This window comes from Trachinotus anak, unplaced genomic scaffold, assembly GCF_046630095.1.
Source record: "Trachinotus anak isolate AG129_WGS33_773 ecotype Australia unplaced genomic scaffold, CSIRO_AGI_Tana_v1 ptg000044l, whole genome shotgun sequence".
Lineage (NCBI taxonomy): Eukaryota > Metazoa > Chordata > Actinopteri > Carangiformes > Carangidae > Trachinotus > Trachinotus anak.
The window spans coordinates 245,001-264,452 of NW_027273895.1; the positions used below are offsets into that span (position 1 = coordinate 245,001).

General features: G+C 41.7%; 1 protein-coding gene across 8 annotated transcripts in view; it reads right to left on the reverse strand.

The window, feature by feature from the left end:
* Positions 1-19,452, reverse strand: part of raly (RALY heterogeneous nuclear ribonucleoprotein) — a 98,566-nt gene that overhangs the window by 596 nt on the left and 78,518 nt on the right. For 5 of the 8 annotated variants that reach the window (XM_071473043.1, XM_071473042.1, XM_071473039.1 and 2 more), the window contains exons 8-9: positions 18,031-18,084; positions 1-2,772 (exon numbers count right to left, since the gene is read on the reverse strand). The exon at positions 1-2,772 is cut by the window's left edge. In XM_071473043.1, the coding sequence (XP_071329144.1) occupies positions 18,040-18,084 (45 nt within the window). In that variant the 3' untranslated portion in view covers positions 1-2,772; positions 18,031-18,039. Of the gene's footprint in view, positions 2,773-7,988; positions 9,150-18,030; positions 18,085-19,452 lie in introns of those variants that run through there. The other 3 variants (XR_011687317.1, XR_011687316.1, XM_071473041.1) reach the window with 3 other exon arrangements.

Genomic DNA, 19,452 nt, shown 5'->3' on the forward strand with positions numbered 1-19,452 from the left:
CACAATCATCAGGGTAAAGCTTGTTGTCACATCAGGACACACACACACACACACACACACACACACACCTGCTGCTCTCTGCTCTGAGCTGAGGGAGGGGCCTCATGTCCCCCCCTCCTGTCAGGTCTGTGATCACTGTAACACAGCAACACATCTTTGTCTGTTTATTTGTGAACTTTATGTTTGTAGTTGTGTGTTGTGATGTTTCTTATCTCATGCGACCTGCTCACGGATGACTGGTGTTAATTAGCATTAATTAACAGACATGTTTCCATTGTGTTTGTATTGATATTCATAAACATGTTCATTGCATGTTACATATATAAAATAATAATGTGCTTCACAGGTAGAAAAGGAAAAAGTGTGGAACAGAGAAGAACAAGAGGAAACAACAACAGGATGTGTGTGAAGGAGAAGAGAAGAGGAGCTCAAAGAGAAGAAGACAGGAAATAAAAAAGATGAAAAGAACAAAGAAAAGATGAAGAGAAAAGAAACAATAAAAGAATAGATGAAATAATAAGAGTCGGAGAAAAAGAAAAGTGGACAAAGGAATGAGATAAGAGAAGGAAAGACGAAGGAAAAGAGAAATGACGAGGAGAGATAATAAAGTAAAAGAAGATGAACAGATGTTAAGGATAAAGGAAAGGAAGCAGGTGAGTGAGGAAAGGAAGAATGAAACAGAGGGAGGAAAAGAATCAGGACAAAAGGAAGGAGGAAGCAGAGAAGGAAAAGAGGATGTGGAGAGATTCTCTTCCTCCGTCTCAACCTTTTCTGAGATGAAAACCCAGTGACGTCAACACGCCGTGTTTCCTCCACTGATGACATCACAGAGTGACCTCATACCTGACGACCACTGAACTACAACCAGTACAGACCAGATTCACTGTTGGTTGTTTGTCTGATGGGTTTGATTTTCAAAACAGTAATGTTGAACTTGAACGCACCACGGAGCTCAGAACGGCATCAACACACAGTTTCACAGTGAACGTAACGAAGCTGTGTTCAGTCAGTGGATGTGATGTGAAGTGTGTGTTTGTTACTGAAGCTGCTGTGGACATGTTCCCACTGATTCACATTAATGACTGAAATAACAACAGTTAACAAAAAGAACGAGGCTGTTTGTTCAGGGGCCATTGAAGGGCCCCAGTGAAGTCATCATATAAAACATTGGGGGTTTTGTTATTTTTGACATTTCTAAATGTTGATTCAAACCTGTAATAAAAGCTCCATGTGTTGTTAGTGTATTTTTCAGAATATGACGACTTATGAAAAAGCAGCTTCAGGATAATGAACCTGTGAACATGTGCTGCTAATTAATAATAAAACCTGTTTTTATATTTCATCTTCACTCAGCTTTTTCCAGCCCCTGACCCCATGTTGAGTTCCCTCATAGTCTGGAAATCCTTCCTGAGAGAGCGAGAGAGCTGCTCGTTCTCAGAGGAGTTAAAGGTTCAGTGTGGAGGGAAACATCAGCTCTGTCAGCGATCGTCCGAAGGAATGTCAGGTTCCGCCCACACTGACATGTTTTATTTTTAAACTCATCTCTTCTTCTATGTTTTAGTTTAAACTCCTCTCTTCTTCTATGTTTCAGTTTTGAACTCATCTCTTTTTCGCTGTTTCAGTTTTAAACTGATCTCTTCTTCTCTGTTTCCTCCAGAGTCTTCAGCCCCTCAAACAGAGACTTTCAGAAACGCTGCTGGACCCGTGTTCGTCTAAACCTCCAGGTTGTGTTGTAGTCTGGACGGACACAAACAGAGACCTTTGGAAACGATGACGTAGACGCCCACGCTGGCTCCTGATTGGCTGTTATCAGCCCGGACTACCAGTGGTGAAACAACATGGAGAATGAATGAAAGTGTTACTGACCTTGTTGTCTCTGCAGCAGCTGTTGTTCAGTTCTGTTCTGGATTTTAATGTAACTACTGTGTTTGCTGTTCCTCTTTCTGGTTAAAAACACATTTATATTTTTCATGTCACGTTCAGATTCAGCCTGGACATACAGACACAGTTGAAGGTGTCAGTTTGATGTGATGTTGTGTTATGATGTCACTATGACATCACTAGGTCTTTTCTCTGTCTGTTTTTGGTGGGAGCCACATCACATGTGAAACATGCCAAATCTATAGATCACATGATGCAGCCTTGAAGCATCTCACACACGCCTCACGCTGCAGTGTGTTCCTGGTGTTAAGTTCTTGATGCATGATAATAATTTATGAATTGGACGTGCATCAGCTGAACAATGTCTCAGTTTATTAATGTGACTGTAGAAACATGGTGAATCACTGTGCCTTGCCCACAGCGCTCTGACACAGGGCTCAGTCGTCGCCCTGCTCGACCTGAAGCAGCAGATGATCTGACAAGCTCCAGCTTCCCCAAACGTGTGTGTGTGTGTGTGTGTGTGTGTGTGTGTGTGTGAGTGAGAGACTGTGTGTAAAATCTGTTGGTTTAAGATGCATTGACAGCAGCCTGCTGTTTTACTGTTTCCCTGTGGCTCTGACACAGCATCATGTCTATTTCCTTTGCTTTGTGTTTTTCTTCTGTGTGTGTGTGTGTGTGTGTGTGTGTGTGTGTGTGTGTCTCATCAGTTTATGATGTGTTCTGGCAGTACCCTGCTGTTTTAGTATCTTCCTGTGGCTCTGACAAAGTGTCAAGTCTGTCTCTGAGCTGTGTGTTTGTACAGTTGTGAGTATGAATCTGGCTCCCTGCTGTTTGATGGCCTTCCTCTGCTGTTATCCAGCGTGCTGTCTGTCGAAGGCTCTCTCTCTCCCTCTCTCCACCTGAAACAGAGACCAGATCGTTGTCGACACAAACACAGAAGCACACTTCAACTTTGCAATAATCAATCACAATCACAGATCAGACTTTTTTTTGAGCTTTTAATGCCTATATATATATATATATATATATATATATATATATATATATATATATATATATATATATATATATATATATATATATATATATATATATATATATATATATATACATACAGTGAGAGAGTGTCAGGAAAGTTGGGGAGAGAGAGAGGGGGGATGACATGCAACAAAGGGCTGCGGGTCGGATTCGCACCCCGGGCCACTGCTGTTAGGACTAAGCCTTGATGGTACACCCTCTCGGTGAGCCACTGAGGCACCCCCAGAGTGTCATCTCCTGACCACACAGAGAAAAGTCCACACAAGGTCTGGCCACATGATCTGACACAGTTATTGGACTGGACCTGGACCGCGTTGAGACTGACATCGACCTGCTGGTCGCTCACTAACAGTCTTCTCAAACAGTGACCCCTGGTGATCCATCAGCACATTTGTGAAAGGAGTTATCTGTAAGTTTTGATGTTGCTACATAGCTAACATTAGCATTAACAGCTGTTTACTCACCAGGATAGAAGACTTGAGCTGAGCATTAAACCTAAAGCTAGCATGCTAACCAGCTAGATCATCACCTTCTGATACTGAGTCACTGCAGCCTCCAGCGTGTCCTGAAGACGCAGCTTCAGGGTAAACACATCGATGACTGAAGGCAGGACCCGTCAGTTATCTCTCTACCACCCTGAGGGAACTTCCTCAAATTTCTTACAAACATTCACTTGGACTCAAGGATGAACTGATTGGACTTTGGTGGTTAAAGGTCAATGTGACCTCACAAAACACTTTAGCCATTACTCAAGACCTCACTCAGTAATTATGACAAAATTTCACACATACAGTTGATATTTGATTTGACTCTGATAAACCAGATGTGATCTGAAACTAGTCTGAGTGGAGGACGTGATTCTAGTTATTATTGTAACCATGACAACAAAGATCGTCAAATGTTGAGGAACTACTTATTTTAACCCAAATCACCATCTTTTCCTGAACCTAACCACGACATGACTGTTATTATAGTAACCACGGTGACAAAGGTAGGTACAATCCACATGTATATTATTGTAGCCATGACAACCACTGTTGGGCGCTACGTCAGGAGACACTCAGAGAGTTGATGTTCAGGTTAAGTTGGTTTCATTTGAAGACATCGTTTATAAGAGTGTGATGTTTTATTTTGAAATCAGAGACCAACCTGTACCATGTGAGGCGGGTGGCAACGCTAACTCAGAGTAACATCTGAGGCTGAATGACATATCAGATTTTTGTTATTATTTTCAGTATTTCAGATACAACAAAAGCTAAATTCATACCAACATCACACACATGCTGTTGTTTAGAAGCAGGTGACGTGATTCTTACTGTATTTTTTTAAAAACACGGGGTTTCCAGCTGAGCTCTGCAGGGTTCCTGTAGGTCGACCCCTTTGCTTCACTGAATAAAAACTGAACACTGACGTGTCTTTAGATTCTATGATTAGATTTTATGACTTTTATCCTGGAGCCTGAGCCAAAGGTCCAACATCGACTTTAAGACCTTCATTGTTCAATTTTGTATTTTTGTTCCTAAAATAATGTGTTTAAATCTCCCCACTGTAAATCCAGAGACACTGTAGAGGACTGGGGGCTCGGGAGGGTCCCGGGTCCTGTTCTGGTCCTGCGTTCAGACAGGTACACACAGACTGATCCACATCCCAGGTCTAACAGCCCCACTGCGCCAACAGCTCAGCTTCCTTTTCTGTCTTTTACAGAGTGAGATGAGAAACACATCATGTTAAATGAGACTCTGTTCATCTGGTAATTAATGAGCGTTGGGTTTTTGTCATGTTGCAGAGTGAACTGTGAGCTGGCTGCTCCCAGACTTTATGCTAATGTAGATGGCAAAGCAGAGCTGATGGATTTTCAAGTATTCAGAGAATCCAGCTCAGATTTACTACTGTTCCCTCGGACACGAAGGTGGAAACCTCAGGTATGTGAATCAAACTCACTGGGTTTCAAATACTTCACTCTGTTTCTGACAGATCCACTCACTTCCTGTCCTGCTCCCGTTACAGAGGATGATGTTCAAGGCCAAAATAATCTGAGGCTGCATGTGACCAAGAATCTGTCAACACAGAACATTTCCATTGGTCGTGTGTGTGCGTGTGTATGTGTGTGTAGTGATATTTTTTTCTCACCTGGAGCCCCGCTGCTACTCTGCCTCTGATTGTCTCTGACCAGATATTCTTCTAAAAGACTTATAAAAGTTTCAGATCAGTTTAGAGAAGCTGAGCTGCTGTGTTCAGGATCAGCAGGAAAAAACGTGTTTTAGACTCTTTTTAAAGAAACATCTGTTTAAATGTTCACTTAACTCAGAATGTTTTCAGAGCTTTATCTTCCTGTCAAAACAGCACTTTCCTTTGGGACTACATTTTTCTCAACCTCTGAACTACCGTATTCCTACACACAAGTGCACCTACATGGCTCACTGTATCACGCCGCAGCCGCAGGTCGGCTGAGGGAATCAGAGAGAGCTAAACTTTACTTTGTTTTGACGCTGAAATGAAAACCAAGACGTTCTGCAGCCACCATGCAGCCAGTGTGTTCCCGGTCTAGGACCTCAACTCTACTCCCGTGTGGACACATTCTCAGTCACGTAGTTGTTATTGTGCCAAAACCTGTGCCAGGTTGTTGACACTCAGACTGTCACAACAAACTGCAGGACACACAGACGTCCTCACAGAGCCGCGCTGGTCCAGGGTGTGTGACTATGACGAACAGCAGCTGGGTCCACACCTCCCCTCAATACTTCCTGTTTGCCACTTCCCTGTAAACTATCACATAAAGTGGATGGCAAGATGGCTGAAAAAAAGCCACCTCCATGGTCACACTGTCTTTTTTCATAGCCACAGACATGAAGACAGTGGTGGCCAATCACAGGATCACACTGGGTATCTATCACATCAGCCTACAGTATAACGACCCTGTTAATGAGTGGTGACTCTGCAACGAGTCATATTTCTGCATCTGGGTGATATTATTTTATTGTGACGACCTCGCTGCCCCTCAGCTCGTCACACCAGCACAGCAGCGTAAACACAGATGCTCAGCTCAGTGACGTCTCTCACACACTCAGTAGATCATCCCAGATCAAAGGCTGCCCTCATCCATCACTTTAACTGCCACAGCACAAACACAAAAAACAAAAAGGCAGATAAGACAGTGTCTGACCGCTCTCACCCTGCTCGCCACCTCCTCCAGCTTTTGTCCTGAGGGAGGGGCTGCAGGGTGCAGGGGTGCAGTGTGCAGCCTGAACGTACAGTTATTCTCCCTGCATGTGGAAGAGAGTTTATTGCCTAACATGTTCAAAGCCGCGCCAAACACGCTCTCCACACAACAGCATCAGTCGAGTAGGCACATGTACAGGATCAGTGGTCAGGTAAACTGGTTCTGTCCAAGTTTGATCAGTCAGTGAATACCAGTAATGTACAGTGGCCCTGGGGGCTCAACACTGACACATTCAGAAAACATCATCAGTTTGACAACACATGAGATGGAAATACTCACAACACAACAGAAGGGTTTCCAGGGGACACTAAAAAGTGTTGAACCTGCTGAGACGCACATATGGATGTTTTACAGTACATGTATTATAAAAACATCCATCCACATAAACTCAACACTTTTGTTTTACTCCCATTCATCACGAGTTGAAAAGAAAAATCTAAGACTTTTTCTAAGCACACTAATGTGTCAGTGAACGTCCCTCAACCTGACAGGTGTGGCTTATCAAAATGCTGATTACACAGCATGATTGCTTCACAGGTGTGACCTGGGCTGGTCATGAGAAAAGGCCACTTTAAAGTGTGCAGTTTTATTTTGAAAAGAATAAAAACATTTATCAGGCACTGAACTGTGTGAAGATGAGAATCATGGATCTGCAGATGTGTCAGTATCTGGTGCAGGGAGGTCAAAGAACCCATACATCAACGTCGAGGCCAAAATTCTGAGAACAGCACAAGCAACATTAGCTTGCTTAGGCTAACGTTAGCTTTTTTTTTTTTTTTTTCTCCAGTATATTTTTTATTGCATTTTTTTGTTTCCATTCAACAAACAAACAGTGTCTACCACACTAGACACAGAACAGAACAACACGAAACTTACATGACAGCTCTTACATGAGAGATGAACATACAGCATGATACAAGAGGTGGTGAATCAGACTTACAGTACCCAAATGCTGTTCAAGTCTACAGCAGACCTTTTAATAGGGTGGAGGAAAGGTCTGGCCCAATATAGTCCAAAAATGGGCGCCATATTCTGTAAAACTAGTCTACACTGTGATGTATGACATTGGTAAGATATTCTAGAGGGATTAGTTCAAAAATTATTTTGCGCCAACCACAGACAGAAGGAACCTTGTCACTAACCCAATGCAAAAAAATATTTTTCCTAGCTGCAAATGTTAAAATATTGTACAATCTTTTGTTGACTGCTGTTTTCAGACAGGCACTTGGCAGACCTAGAATCAGGGACATGGGGTCCATGTCTATATTAATATGAAAAATTCTCTCCATTTCACTTATAATATCAACCCAATATCTTTGAAGTTTGTGACAAGACCAGAAACAATGAGTTAAAGTTCCCACAGCAGTTTTACACTTAAGACACAGAGGGGAAAGAGAGCGGTCGAAGAGATGCCTGCGGTGAGGGGAAATATGTAATCTGTGTAAGATCTTGAGTTGTATTTCTCTTGTCCGAGTACAAACTGAGGTCCTTTTTGCAAGAGACCAAATGGTATCCCACTTGTCTTCATCTATGGTTACAGACAACTCCTTCTCCCACACACCCCTGACCCTCTGCGCATCAGTGGCAGAGAATCCATTAAGTACCTGGTAAAATGAGCTCAGAGACAGGGTTGTGCTGTGAGTAATATAATTCCTTATTTGCAAAAAACGAAAGAAATCTTGTAATTGTTAGTAAGCTGTTCAAATGACATGAGGTTATGATCTGAGAATAAGTCACTGAGGGATTTAATGTTCTTGTTAACCCATTGTCGAAAACCAGGGTCCGAAGAACCTGGGGAAAAAGCAGGATTATTTATTATTGGGGTGAAAATGGATGTAATATTTGCCTTTAGAGTGTTGATTGTTACAGGATTTGCACTAAAAGCTTTGATTTCTTTAAGATTATTAAAAAACAAGTCACTTAGTCTGCAGCGTGATAATGCTGTCTCAATATCCATCCAAGTTGAAGTTTTACCCTTAACCCAGTCATTTACAAATCTCAAAATGGGCACAAAGTTGGTAAATTTTAATATTAGGTAAGTCTAGGCCGCCAATCGTACTTGGTAGTTGTAATACTGCCATCTTAAGCCTGGGTCTACGCTTGCTCCAAATAAAAGAGCTGAGCCATCCATTTATATCCTTCAACACCCTTTTAGAAAACAAAACAGGAATCATTTGGATAGGATACAATAACCTAGGCAACACATTCATTTTGACCAGGGCAATGCGTCCCAGCCAGGAAACAAGAAGTGACATCCATCACTCTAGCTCCTGCTTAAATTTTACAAAATAAGGGTGGGAAGTTGGCTTTATATAGTTGATCAAAGGATGGGGTGATGAAGATTCCTAAGTACACAAACCCATTGGGAGACCATTTAAAAGGAAAGGGAGGTACAGTAGATGGTATAGTTGAAAGAGTACCAAGGGGCATAGCCTCTGATTTAGTCAGGTTAATCTTATAACCGGAGAAACGACTAAATCTGTCAATCACATCAAGAAGACCTGGTATAGATGTTTCAGGGTCGGTCAGAAGGATTAGAATTATTATATATAATTTTGACCCATTTTATAAAATTTTCCCCCAACCCAAATTTACCCAGTGTATACAGTAAAAAAGACTGTCACAGTCACTGGAGCCGACAAAGGAAACCCAGAAGCACGACAAAGAGACAGGTGAGTAGCAGGAGATGATCAGTTTACTAGTTCCAGAAAACAGGCAGAGTCAAAACCAGGAGATCAAAATCAGGCAAACAAATCCGACAGGGAGCAGGCAGGTATTCGGAGTCCAAGAAAGACAAAATTGGGTCAGAGCAGGAAGGCAGTACTGGGAAATGCTGGAAAGCTTGGCAACGAAGAACACAAGACAATCTGGCAGGGAACAAATGAAAATGGACTGGTATATATACACTGAGGAACTAATGAGCAAATGGACTGCAGGTGAGGAGGAGATGGGCGGGGAAAACCAGGTGAGGGAAATGAGTAGATTGTATGGCAGGGAGGGAAGGCAGGATCTGAAATGACAGGAGAGTTAGTGACGTGATATGGAACCAAAATAAAAACAAACTAAAGAGTTAGTGTAGCTATGTTACAAAGACCATTCAATTCGGTCGAAAGCTTTCTCTGCGTTGAGAGAAAGCACCAGACCATTAATAGGCTCCTGCTTGAAAGCTATGATAGCATTCAACAAACGTCTAACATTAATAGCTGAATTCCGACCCCTTACAAAACCCGTCTGGTCTTCCTTTACCAGCACTGGTAAAACATTTTCTAAACGTGAGGCCAAGATTTTAGACAGCAGCTTCCTATCCACATTTAGAAGGGCTATGGGCCTGTAGGACCCGCATGAGTCAGAGCACTTCCCCTTTTTTAAGATTAAAGATATATTGGCCTCCTTCAGTGTCCGTGGGAATACTCCTGTAGTAAAGGAGTGATTGAACATGTCAAGAAGAAGTCCTGGCGACTTTCCATTTTGTAATGTTTTAATAGCTTTAATCACTTCGGTTTTAGTTATGGGACTATTGAGGGTAATCCTATGCTCTTCTGACAAATTTGGCAAGTCCAATTGAGCAAAGAAATTGTCCATCAGTTGCCCTTCCTCTGGAGCTTGTTCGGAAGAGTACAGATTTTCGTAAAAATTCTTAAAACAAATATTTATTAGTTTATTTTCGTATACCTTGTGGCCATCTTTATCAGATATAGCAGCAATAGTTTGGGATTCTGCACGCTTCTTAACATAGTAGGCCAGACATTTGCCTGCTTTATCTCCATGTTCGTAAAACCTCTGCCTAGTGTATTTAATTTTCTTCTCTGCATCCCTGGTAAGAAGGCAATTTAGAGCTGTTCTGATTGCCGTGATTTCTTGCCACAATGGTGGTGACTGAGAAGTAATATATGCTTTTTCTTTATCCGCCAATTCACTCTCTAAAGATTTTTGTTTCTCCTGTCTTTGGCGCTTCTTTGTTGCAGAGTACGAAATAATTATCCCTCTGGCATAAGCTTTGCATGTTTCCCATAAAACAGAGGCATTGCTGGCCGATGGAGTATTGATTTCAAGAAATGCTTTAAGTTCACTAGAAAAGTTGGAAGTAAATTCCTCATCTTTAAGAATAATGGTGTTGAGTCTCCAGTGGCGAGACTGATATAACGCTGTTTTAAGATTAAGGTCCATAATTACTCTTGCGTGGTCAGAGATGATTATACTGGTTATGTCACATGATAAAACTGAATATAAGTCAGTTCTTGGCAGAAAAAAATAATCAATCCTGGTTTGACACGCCGAAAAAAATGTATATTGTTTATCAGAGGGGTGGGTGCACCTCCAAGCATCTATAAGCCCAAACTCCTCACACAGAGCATGGAGCGTATTGGCCGGAGGAGAGGGGGGTACATTACTATGCGGATATTTGTCAATAAGCGGATTTAATATTAAGTTAAAATCACCCCCAACAATAAAAGTAGAGCTAGAAAGGAATGGAGCTAGATCCAGAAACATTTTGGTAAGGAAGGTGACTGGGTGGGCAGGTGGAAAGTACACATTCATCATTACAATATTTTGACCTTGCAAAGTTCCCTTGATTATCACATAACGACCATTCAGGTCCTTAACACAATCAGATACTATAAGAGGTAGGTTTTTCCTAATCAACACTGCAACATCTATATCATCTTTCTTTAGACATGCAATTATTTTTCTCCGCTTAATAGAGCTGTGGACACCCCGTACATTCCAGGTGCATACTCGCAACTTATTATTAGTATTATTCATGTACCGAACAAAACATAATGAGCCATGTGATCCACCACACACTGAGTAAGAGTAAATAAGCAAGTGAATAAAGAAAAGAAAAAGAAAAAACAGAGCTGTGCAACAAAACAGTAGTTTGGCAACAACCCTACTAAGCATGTAGGGAAAAACCGTCCTTCTCCTGCCTGCGGCTGAGAGCCGGCAGGTGCAACAGGAAAGAACAGGGGCATAGCCACTCACGCCTGACTTTGACAGATACTCACATTGCTTCATAAGGCACAGTCCAGGCGCAGTGTTAAAAATAAGCGATAGTCCTGTAGTTACAGAGGTTTAGGGCAGCGTGTCCACGTAAGTCGCAGCTGCCTCCGGTGAGTCAAATCTCTTCACCACACCGTTGACAGACAGCTTCAGTGTAGCGGGGTATAGAAGGGCATAATCCACATTCTTCCTCCTCAGACAGCCCTTCACCTCGTCGAAAGCCTTGCCCGACCAGACGAAGGTTACATCTACGGCTGCGGTTCTCCAAATCATCTATGTGATCCGCCATGTCGGTTGTTTGTTTCTCGAGTTTTGCCACTTTAGCCTGCAGCACATCCATCGTGTCTTCCACGCCTGAGATCCGTATCTCGGCATCGCCAACCCGCGTCGCCAGAGCCTGCATCTGAGATGTTTGTTCGCGAATAGCAGCAAGCACAGTGTTGACTTTAGCATCCAGTAACTTTGTAATGTTGTCAGTTATTTTGCTCAGAGCCAAAAGAATACTTGGGTCAACATCACTCCCATACTCCGCGACCTCGGCAGCGGCTTCCATCTCGCTAGCATCTTCGGGTTCAATCGCAGTAGGCTCCGCAGCGTCGCTAGCATGCTCCCCCGAAACAATATTTTTCTTAGGTTTGACGCGAGGCATTTTCAAAAAAAAGTCAGCCAGGCTCATTATAGAGCTACTCCTACGCACGCTTATAACGTTTCACCAGGTGAACACGTATTTTAGACGGATATTTCAGTAGACCTCACCGGAGCTCAACAGGCGAGGTGTTCACACTACGACGCCATCTTGCCCACCTAACGCTTTTTTAAGGCTAATATTAGCGTGCTTAGGCTGACCTTAGCTTATTTATGATGACGTTAATTTATTTATGCTAACGTTAATATATTTATGCTAACATTAGCTTGTTTATGCTAACATAGCGACAGCACACAACATTAGCAGCTACAGTCATCACTGTTCAGTCTGTTAAACTATAGCACCAACTGTTTAATGTATATTGTCACACCTTGTTAAACTGCTGCTGGACACTGACACTATGGAGGTGTGTGTGTATGTGTGTGTGTGCGTCTTTTGTGTTTATAAACAAAGTCTCTTTATCTTTTATTTGAACTCAAATAAAATGGGAAAAAAGACAGAAGTGTTGTATTTAAATTTTTGTTTGGTGGTTTTCATCATGTTGTCAGTTTCTGTTGTTACTAAGAGAGCTGCTTGTTTTCATGTCACCATGACCCATGTATGAGGAGTGTGACTGGTTGCAGCCTCCTCCTGTGGTAACAGGACTCTACAGAAACTGTTGTGCAGGGACGCAGGTGTAAAACTAAGGCAGGTCAGAGGGCAGCGGTTTGCCTGATGTGATGTACTTCACGATTCTTCCCGCTGCTTTTACATGAGCAAGGGCTATAAATCATTTCACCGTCCACATTAAACCTCAGCTGCACTTCATTCTCTGTCTGAATTCTTACGCCTTTTTCACATTGTAGTTTGCCTGAGGAGCTCAGAGTCAGTGTGATGAATCCCATTAGAGCTAAAACTGTATGAATTGCTGTTATATAGCACTGTGGGCAAAAACACCCTTATGTAACCACAACATGTGCATATGCTTCACATTACCACCATGCCACGTTTCCTCCCTCTGCTTTATCCTGCAGAAAAAAAAGCTTTAAATTCTCTCACTTCATCAACAGATTCAAACAGCTTATTAACCCTTTGACCTGATGCAATTTGTGTTAATGAATTGTCAACGTCAACGTTGTTCACTGATGTCAATGTCATACACTGAATTCAGCGCAGGTGTCCACTGTCCTGAGAAAGTCTGTGAATTTTTACACTCCTCCTGACTCGTCCAATAAACATTATATTTAGACTTTTTCTTTGGTATTAAAGCAAACCACTGATCACTGTCAACATCCACAGAGTCAACATCACTATTTGTCACATGATTGCGACAGGACAGGTAAAAAAGTCAGCAGGTGGGACAGGAATCATAATAACAACAGGTGGATTTTTATATATACATTTCAAACAGGAGAATAATGAAAAAAATTCAACAGAAGAAACAAGAAGTTAAGTTGAAATCATTGAGAACAGAAGGAGTAGACTTTGGTGCTTAGACCCTGACACCCTCGAGTTCAACTACAACAAACAGCTAACACAACAGAAATGTGTCATGTGCAGAAAGTGAGGAGAAGTACACTGCTTTATAAAGCAGCAGGCCTTCAGCAGCTGTTTGTGTAAATAAAGTTACTTGAAAGAAGAAGGAGGAGAAATTCATCACTGTTAAATACTGGGGAGGAGGAGGAGGAGGAGGAGGCTGTCCTGCTGCATCTATCCAGTTTTATATCTCTGATCTTTAGATGAATGTGCAAGAAAAAAAATCTCTCTTCAAACTAAAAATATGAAGAGGATTAAAATAAGTTTAAAAAATGAAAGATGTATTTAATACAAGTTATGTTTCAAATAGCGTTTAAATGGTTGTATTTCAGTGCACATGCTCTAACTGCACACTGAAATACAGACACACATTCTGGAAAGTTTTTGAAGGCACTGCCATCAGCTGCAGTAAAACACACAAATATTAGGACACAGCCTTCATGTGTTCAGGCCCTGATCACAGCTGGAAGCTGCTCAGTTCAACTACAGTCTGACCCTCTGCAGTAGTTGGGGTTAAAGGCTTTTGCTCAAGGGCACCACACTGATGGAGGGACACAAGGAAAAGTCTGTTTGGACATCAGCGATTATAGAAAACTACTTTACCAAACAGATAAAAAAACTGCAGTCACAGGATCAGAGTGAAGCTGTGGCCACAGGGTTCAGTTTTCCTGTCGCCTGACAGACACGTGAAACCACTGTGTCCAGGTCTTGGTATTATCTCTAAATCCTCTCATGGCAGAGAAATCTGTCCTTCACATTATAGTTGTTCTCAACACTTAATCTCTGTGAGGGAGGGAGCGCTCGTATCACAAACTGCTGGAGGCTCCTTTTCCTGGAAAGATGTCCAATCAAAAGCAGGGAGGCGGCTCTGTTAGGATGTGGACGTCAGGTCCATGTCTCAATGTCGATGAGGTCAGGAGTGAGACAGACACAGGCTGACAGGACATTTTCTGCTTTTCACTCTCTGAAGATAAACCAGGAGATGATGATGAACACTTCATAGATTTGAATGCAGCAGAGATCACTTGACTCCTCCTCAGGTCTCCACCTGTCCAGTCCAGAATCCCTCCTAAGCTTCGACCCCTGACTTCATGGCCCCAGGCTGAATTTCTGAATTAACTGCCCCTGTCAACCTGCAGGTAGTCTGGGGTCCTCAGACAGGAAGCTGCTGGTACTTCCTGTGTCAAGATGGCAGACTAAAGGGGGCGGAGCTTCTGCTGTCAGGGCAGCACAGCTCTGGAACAACCCACAGCACAGCACTGCTAAAAACACATTTCTGTCACAAAGTTTTGTATTGTTTGTATTTTTTATCTTGAGTTATGTGTCTGAATGTGTTTGTTCTCTGATTTTGATAAGTGATATATAAATAAACTTTATTATTTTCATAAATTAAACCTCATATTTAGAACAAAGAGGACAGAAGCACTGCTTCAGTTTCGAAGGTTTTCACAGTGACTCATGAGTCTTTTCTCCACAGAGACTCTCAGTGTAACTAAAGCTTCAGGTCAGCAGGAGACCTTTACCTGTTTTTCACCTGTTTAACAAGCGTAGGAGATCAGGTTAAGTCTTAGTCAGAGCTAGTTAGACATGTCAGGGTGTTAGAGGTGTTAGAGAGGAGGTGCTCTCTCAAGACGGAGAGGGACAGGTTTACTCAGTGTTTCCAGAGTCAAACCCATCAAGGTGAGGCAGCTTTAATTAGCTTCCTTCCTGTCTGCTGAACCTGTCAGCTCATTTCAATCAGGACATAAAACATTATTGTTTGCTGGAGCTCACCAGTAAATTACATAAACAACCTATTTTTTAATTTATTTACTTGTCTTTATTGTCTTTTACATGTAATTTTAAAGTCTTGTTAATATCTTATTTTGAATGTTTTTAATTATTTTAACTGCTGGGTTTTTATTTGGGTTAGGGTTTTAAATGTAATTTCATGTCTTAATGTCTCATTTTAATGTATCCGTGCCTCTGTGAAGCCCTTCGCTTTGCCTGGTGTTTGTATGGTGCGATATAAAGAAACCTGTCATGCCGATGACGTCCTGTGCAATAAAAGCAGCAGGACTGCTCGTTCAGCGATCAGACACTGGACCTGGACCACCAAGAACAAACGGAGGATTTCACTGCAGGGAGCTCTAAGAAGCAGCTTATTTGTTTTTGAGTAGACTGAAGCACGTGAGCAACACTTAAATCCATATTTCTGGAAGAGCGTGATGTGTTGTGCAGCCACACACAGGCCAAGTGTTTTTGGTTTTTTTTCTCAGTTCAGGCCAAAGTAATTTGCCTCTGTGTTTATCGAAGATGATAAAACTCAGATAAGTATCCACCTTTCTGCTGATATCTGTGTATGTTATCTGGTGGGGTCAGGTACAAAAATATACATCTGCTGGTGTTTTAGACGAGACATAAAGGTACAGGTAAAGATTTGTTGGAAAAGTCAACAGCAATGTTTCACTTGTCGCCTCAGTTTGGTTTGAGTCCTGTATTAATGATTACAGCTCACATTTTAAGACTGGAAATATAAGAAGCTCTCACTTTGTTAATGAGCATCACAGAGAACTGATGATGTGTCTGTGAGAGAAACAGAATCTGAGTATTTCTGCTGTAAAATCACAAGGCTCTAACTTAAATCAAATCCAGACCTTTGACTTTGTTTTGTTAAAGCTGTGGATGTTTTTCCAGCCAATGACTGTATATTTACCGAGGCATGCATGGCACTGTTTGTATTTCTGGCTGCACAGGAGTGTGTGTATGTATGCAGAGCTGTGTGTGTGTTATTTTCTTAACATTTTACCCTGAGCCTGCACAGATTTCAAATTTCCTCCTGTCTTTAAAAAACATTTCCACGCTGTTCAGATTGATTCAGATTCTTTTTATAAACTTGGACCCAGTTTATTTTTAATTTTTTAATTAATAAATTGAAATTCAAATCTCTGCAGGTCCCTCCCTTTTATTTGATTGTCAGCACAGGCAAATAATTTCTTTCAGAATAATAATGTCTATAAAAAACAACTGATTTAAAGGACTAATACAGTAGAAAACTTATTAAAGTGATAAATGATGGAAAACCAGCTTTAGTGAATGAAACGAGCAAAAACCTAAAGAACCACACAGGCTGTTCTGGAGTGAGACGAGACATTACATCCAAACTAACATTGAGCTTAACGTTCAGGGCCTCGTTTACCTGCTTCCCTCCATCAGTGGCTCCGCCCTCAAGTCTCTGCTCCCTGTGTCACAGACGCTGTAGGTAAATGTGTAGCAGGAGCTAACTATGTCGCTTCTTTACACTTAACTTTCTTAGCTTCAGAGTTTCTAAGTTAGATTGTGACAAGTATCTATGAATGAAGGCTAATGTTAGCTAGTTTCTAATTTTAGCCTCAAGTTACGGTTTAGCTAATTAGCGTTAGCTAGTTTCTAACTTTAACTTTATGTTATGGTTTAGCTCATTGACGTTAACTAGTTTCTAATTTTAGCTTTAAGTTACAGTTTAGCTAATTAACGTTAGCTAGTTTCTGACTTTAACCTTATGTTACGTGTTACCTTCTCTCCCCGAACAGGACCCAGTCTCACGGCTCTGAACCGTAGTTGGGAGCACACTGGCTAATTTACTCAGGTGGCTTGGTTCGTTGAACTGCCGGTAACTTAGCTCTGGTCCAGATCAGATCCTAAACTTAGCCTTCCTAGTTCTACCTGCCGCACACGCTCCGCCATGTACACACACACTCCCCTCGCACACAGGTACACACACAGTCACCACTCCAGACAGACAGGCTATGCCTGCAACATATGGTTTAGCTAATTACCATTAGCTAGTTTCTAACTTTAGCTTTAAGTTACATTTTAGCTAACTAATGTTAGCTAGTTTCTAACTTTAGCCTTAAGTTACAGTTTAGCTAACTAATGTTAGCTAGCTGATTGCGAGCCCTTTCATTTCCACTGTTGGCTTGTCATTTCCCTAACCAATATAAAATGTCAAATATGATCCAATGTTAGCAAACACTGGTGCTCAGTCCTGAGCAGTGATGGAGGATCAGCTGATTCGTGTTTACATCAATACAGAGTTTATTATTTCATGTTAACAGTCTTTGAGTCTGTGGTGGTTCAGTCTTTGACCTTTTTGACATCAGCTTCTATAACAGACGCCTGCTTTGTTTTCACTCAGGAGTTTTACCTGTTGGCTCATTGAACAACATTAAAATACACATGTGCTCAGTTGTGGTGGAAAGTGATTAAGTACATTCACTGTCAGTATTGTACTTTAGTTCAGTTTCCAGTTCCATTTTGAGATATTGAACTTTCCACTCAACTACATTTATTTGACACCTTCAGTTAAACAACTCAGATACTGTGACTCCTCAGGTCACTGAAGCTGCTGCTCTGTACTGCTTCACTTTCCCTGGAGAAATAGTTGACCCCTTTGATCGTCACTGTGTAATTCAATCTGCCTTTAATGATTGATTGATGCAGACTGGTACCAAAGGTCAGGGGCAGCGGTTGCTGGGCAGATGGTCTACAGTGAGGTTGCTGGTTCACACTCTCAGTGACAGGTCTCTGGTTAACTACAAGTTAAAAACCTTTAAAAACTGAATGTGACTGATGCAAAGCACCAGATTAGCAGTAGAGGCTGATTCACATTCAGTTCACCTCCTCACAGCTTTACAGAGAGTCCCTGTCTTTAAGGTAAGACACATGAAGACTGACTGACTGGTCCTGTAGTTTGAGTGTGTTGAGAAACTCTCACCTCTCATGGGTGAATGGAGTCCATCTCTGATGACAGACGACTGCTTTCCTGAACAGAAGAGAACAGACCAGAGTCAGAGCAAACACACATGGTCCATCAGTGTCCAGGCAGGGGAGAGCGGGGACAGGTCAGTACTAACACTTCCAACTTCACCAATCAAGAACAAGTTACAAACCACCTCATTCACGCTGCACATTCTCAGTTTAGTCCTAATTCCACACATCACAGTATTTTTTTTTACTTCATTTATTTTTGTGATTCATTGTTTCATAGTTCAACTCTTCAAACTTTCATCATGTTTGTTGTGTGTCTGTTTAGGTGTCTGTCATACAAGTGTCAGCCAGTGCTAATGTTTTAGCTGTTAGCTCTAAGCTGAGCTAGTTCATGGCTATGAAAGTCAGGGTTAGTTGTAACAGCACACACAAACACACACACACACACACACACACACACACACACACACACACACACACACCAACAACAACAACAACAGAGATGTGACTAGTTTGAATCAGATTTTGAACTCAATGCCTTAAAAGATACAGACAGAAATGTCAGAAACATGGAGACCACCTTGGTCTCCACTACTCTGAGAAACTGGCCTCAGATGATGATTTTTGTAAACGTTTAGCACACATAGGGCAAAAGAGAAGGATGGAATTCTGGGTATTTTAGTACAGGTTTAGAAAAACAAACCACTGAATTTTTTTTTTACTGCAGATATTTTAAGGAACCAAGTTTCAAAACACTTGAGTGACTGCCATGAGCAACAGACAGTGAACAGAGCACAGAGGCACTGGAGCATTCGGTCTGAAGGTGGTGTATGTCTTTAAGCAGTTCATTTTAAAAACACTGTGTTGTGTAAAGGATCACAAAAAAACATTAAGTAGAGAGTAAGTGTTTAACCTGCTCTGAACAACACGCTGCCTGTCACATAATCCTACCCTAACTGGTTTACTCCCAGTCCAGCTGTGGGATTCAGGCTCCATATGAGTCTCCATAAGGGACAGTAAAATATCCTCCACTGTAGCGCTGGGAAATGTGGTGATGGTGAAAATCCCTGTGAGGACCTTTAAATGATTCTGATCTCTGGTCATTTAAAACGTGGTGGACCCAACACACAACATTCATCAAAGCAGCATCTAACTTCAGTCTGATATTAAACAAACATTATACATCTGCTGCATTTTATTTGGTTTTGATGATGTAGTAAAACCGAGGAGCTGGTTACAGTCTCTCTGTCTGTTGAGTTAAATTTTAGTTGTGTAAAATGTTGAGGAAACAGTCATGTTGTGTACGACAGAAGAGGTTTGTGTGTACAGTGTATCTCCAGCTGTTGTGTGTGAGGTGTGGATGCTGGACTGGGCTTACTGGGCTGGTGCACATAGACCTTCAGCTGGAAACATCTTCAGGTGA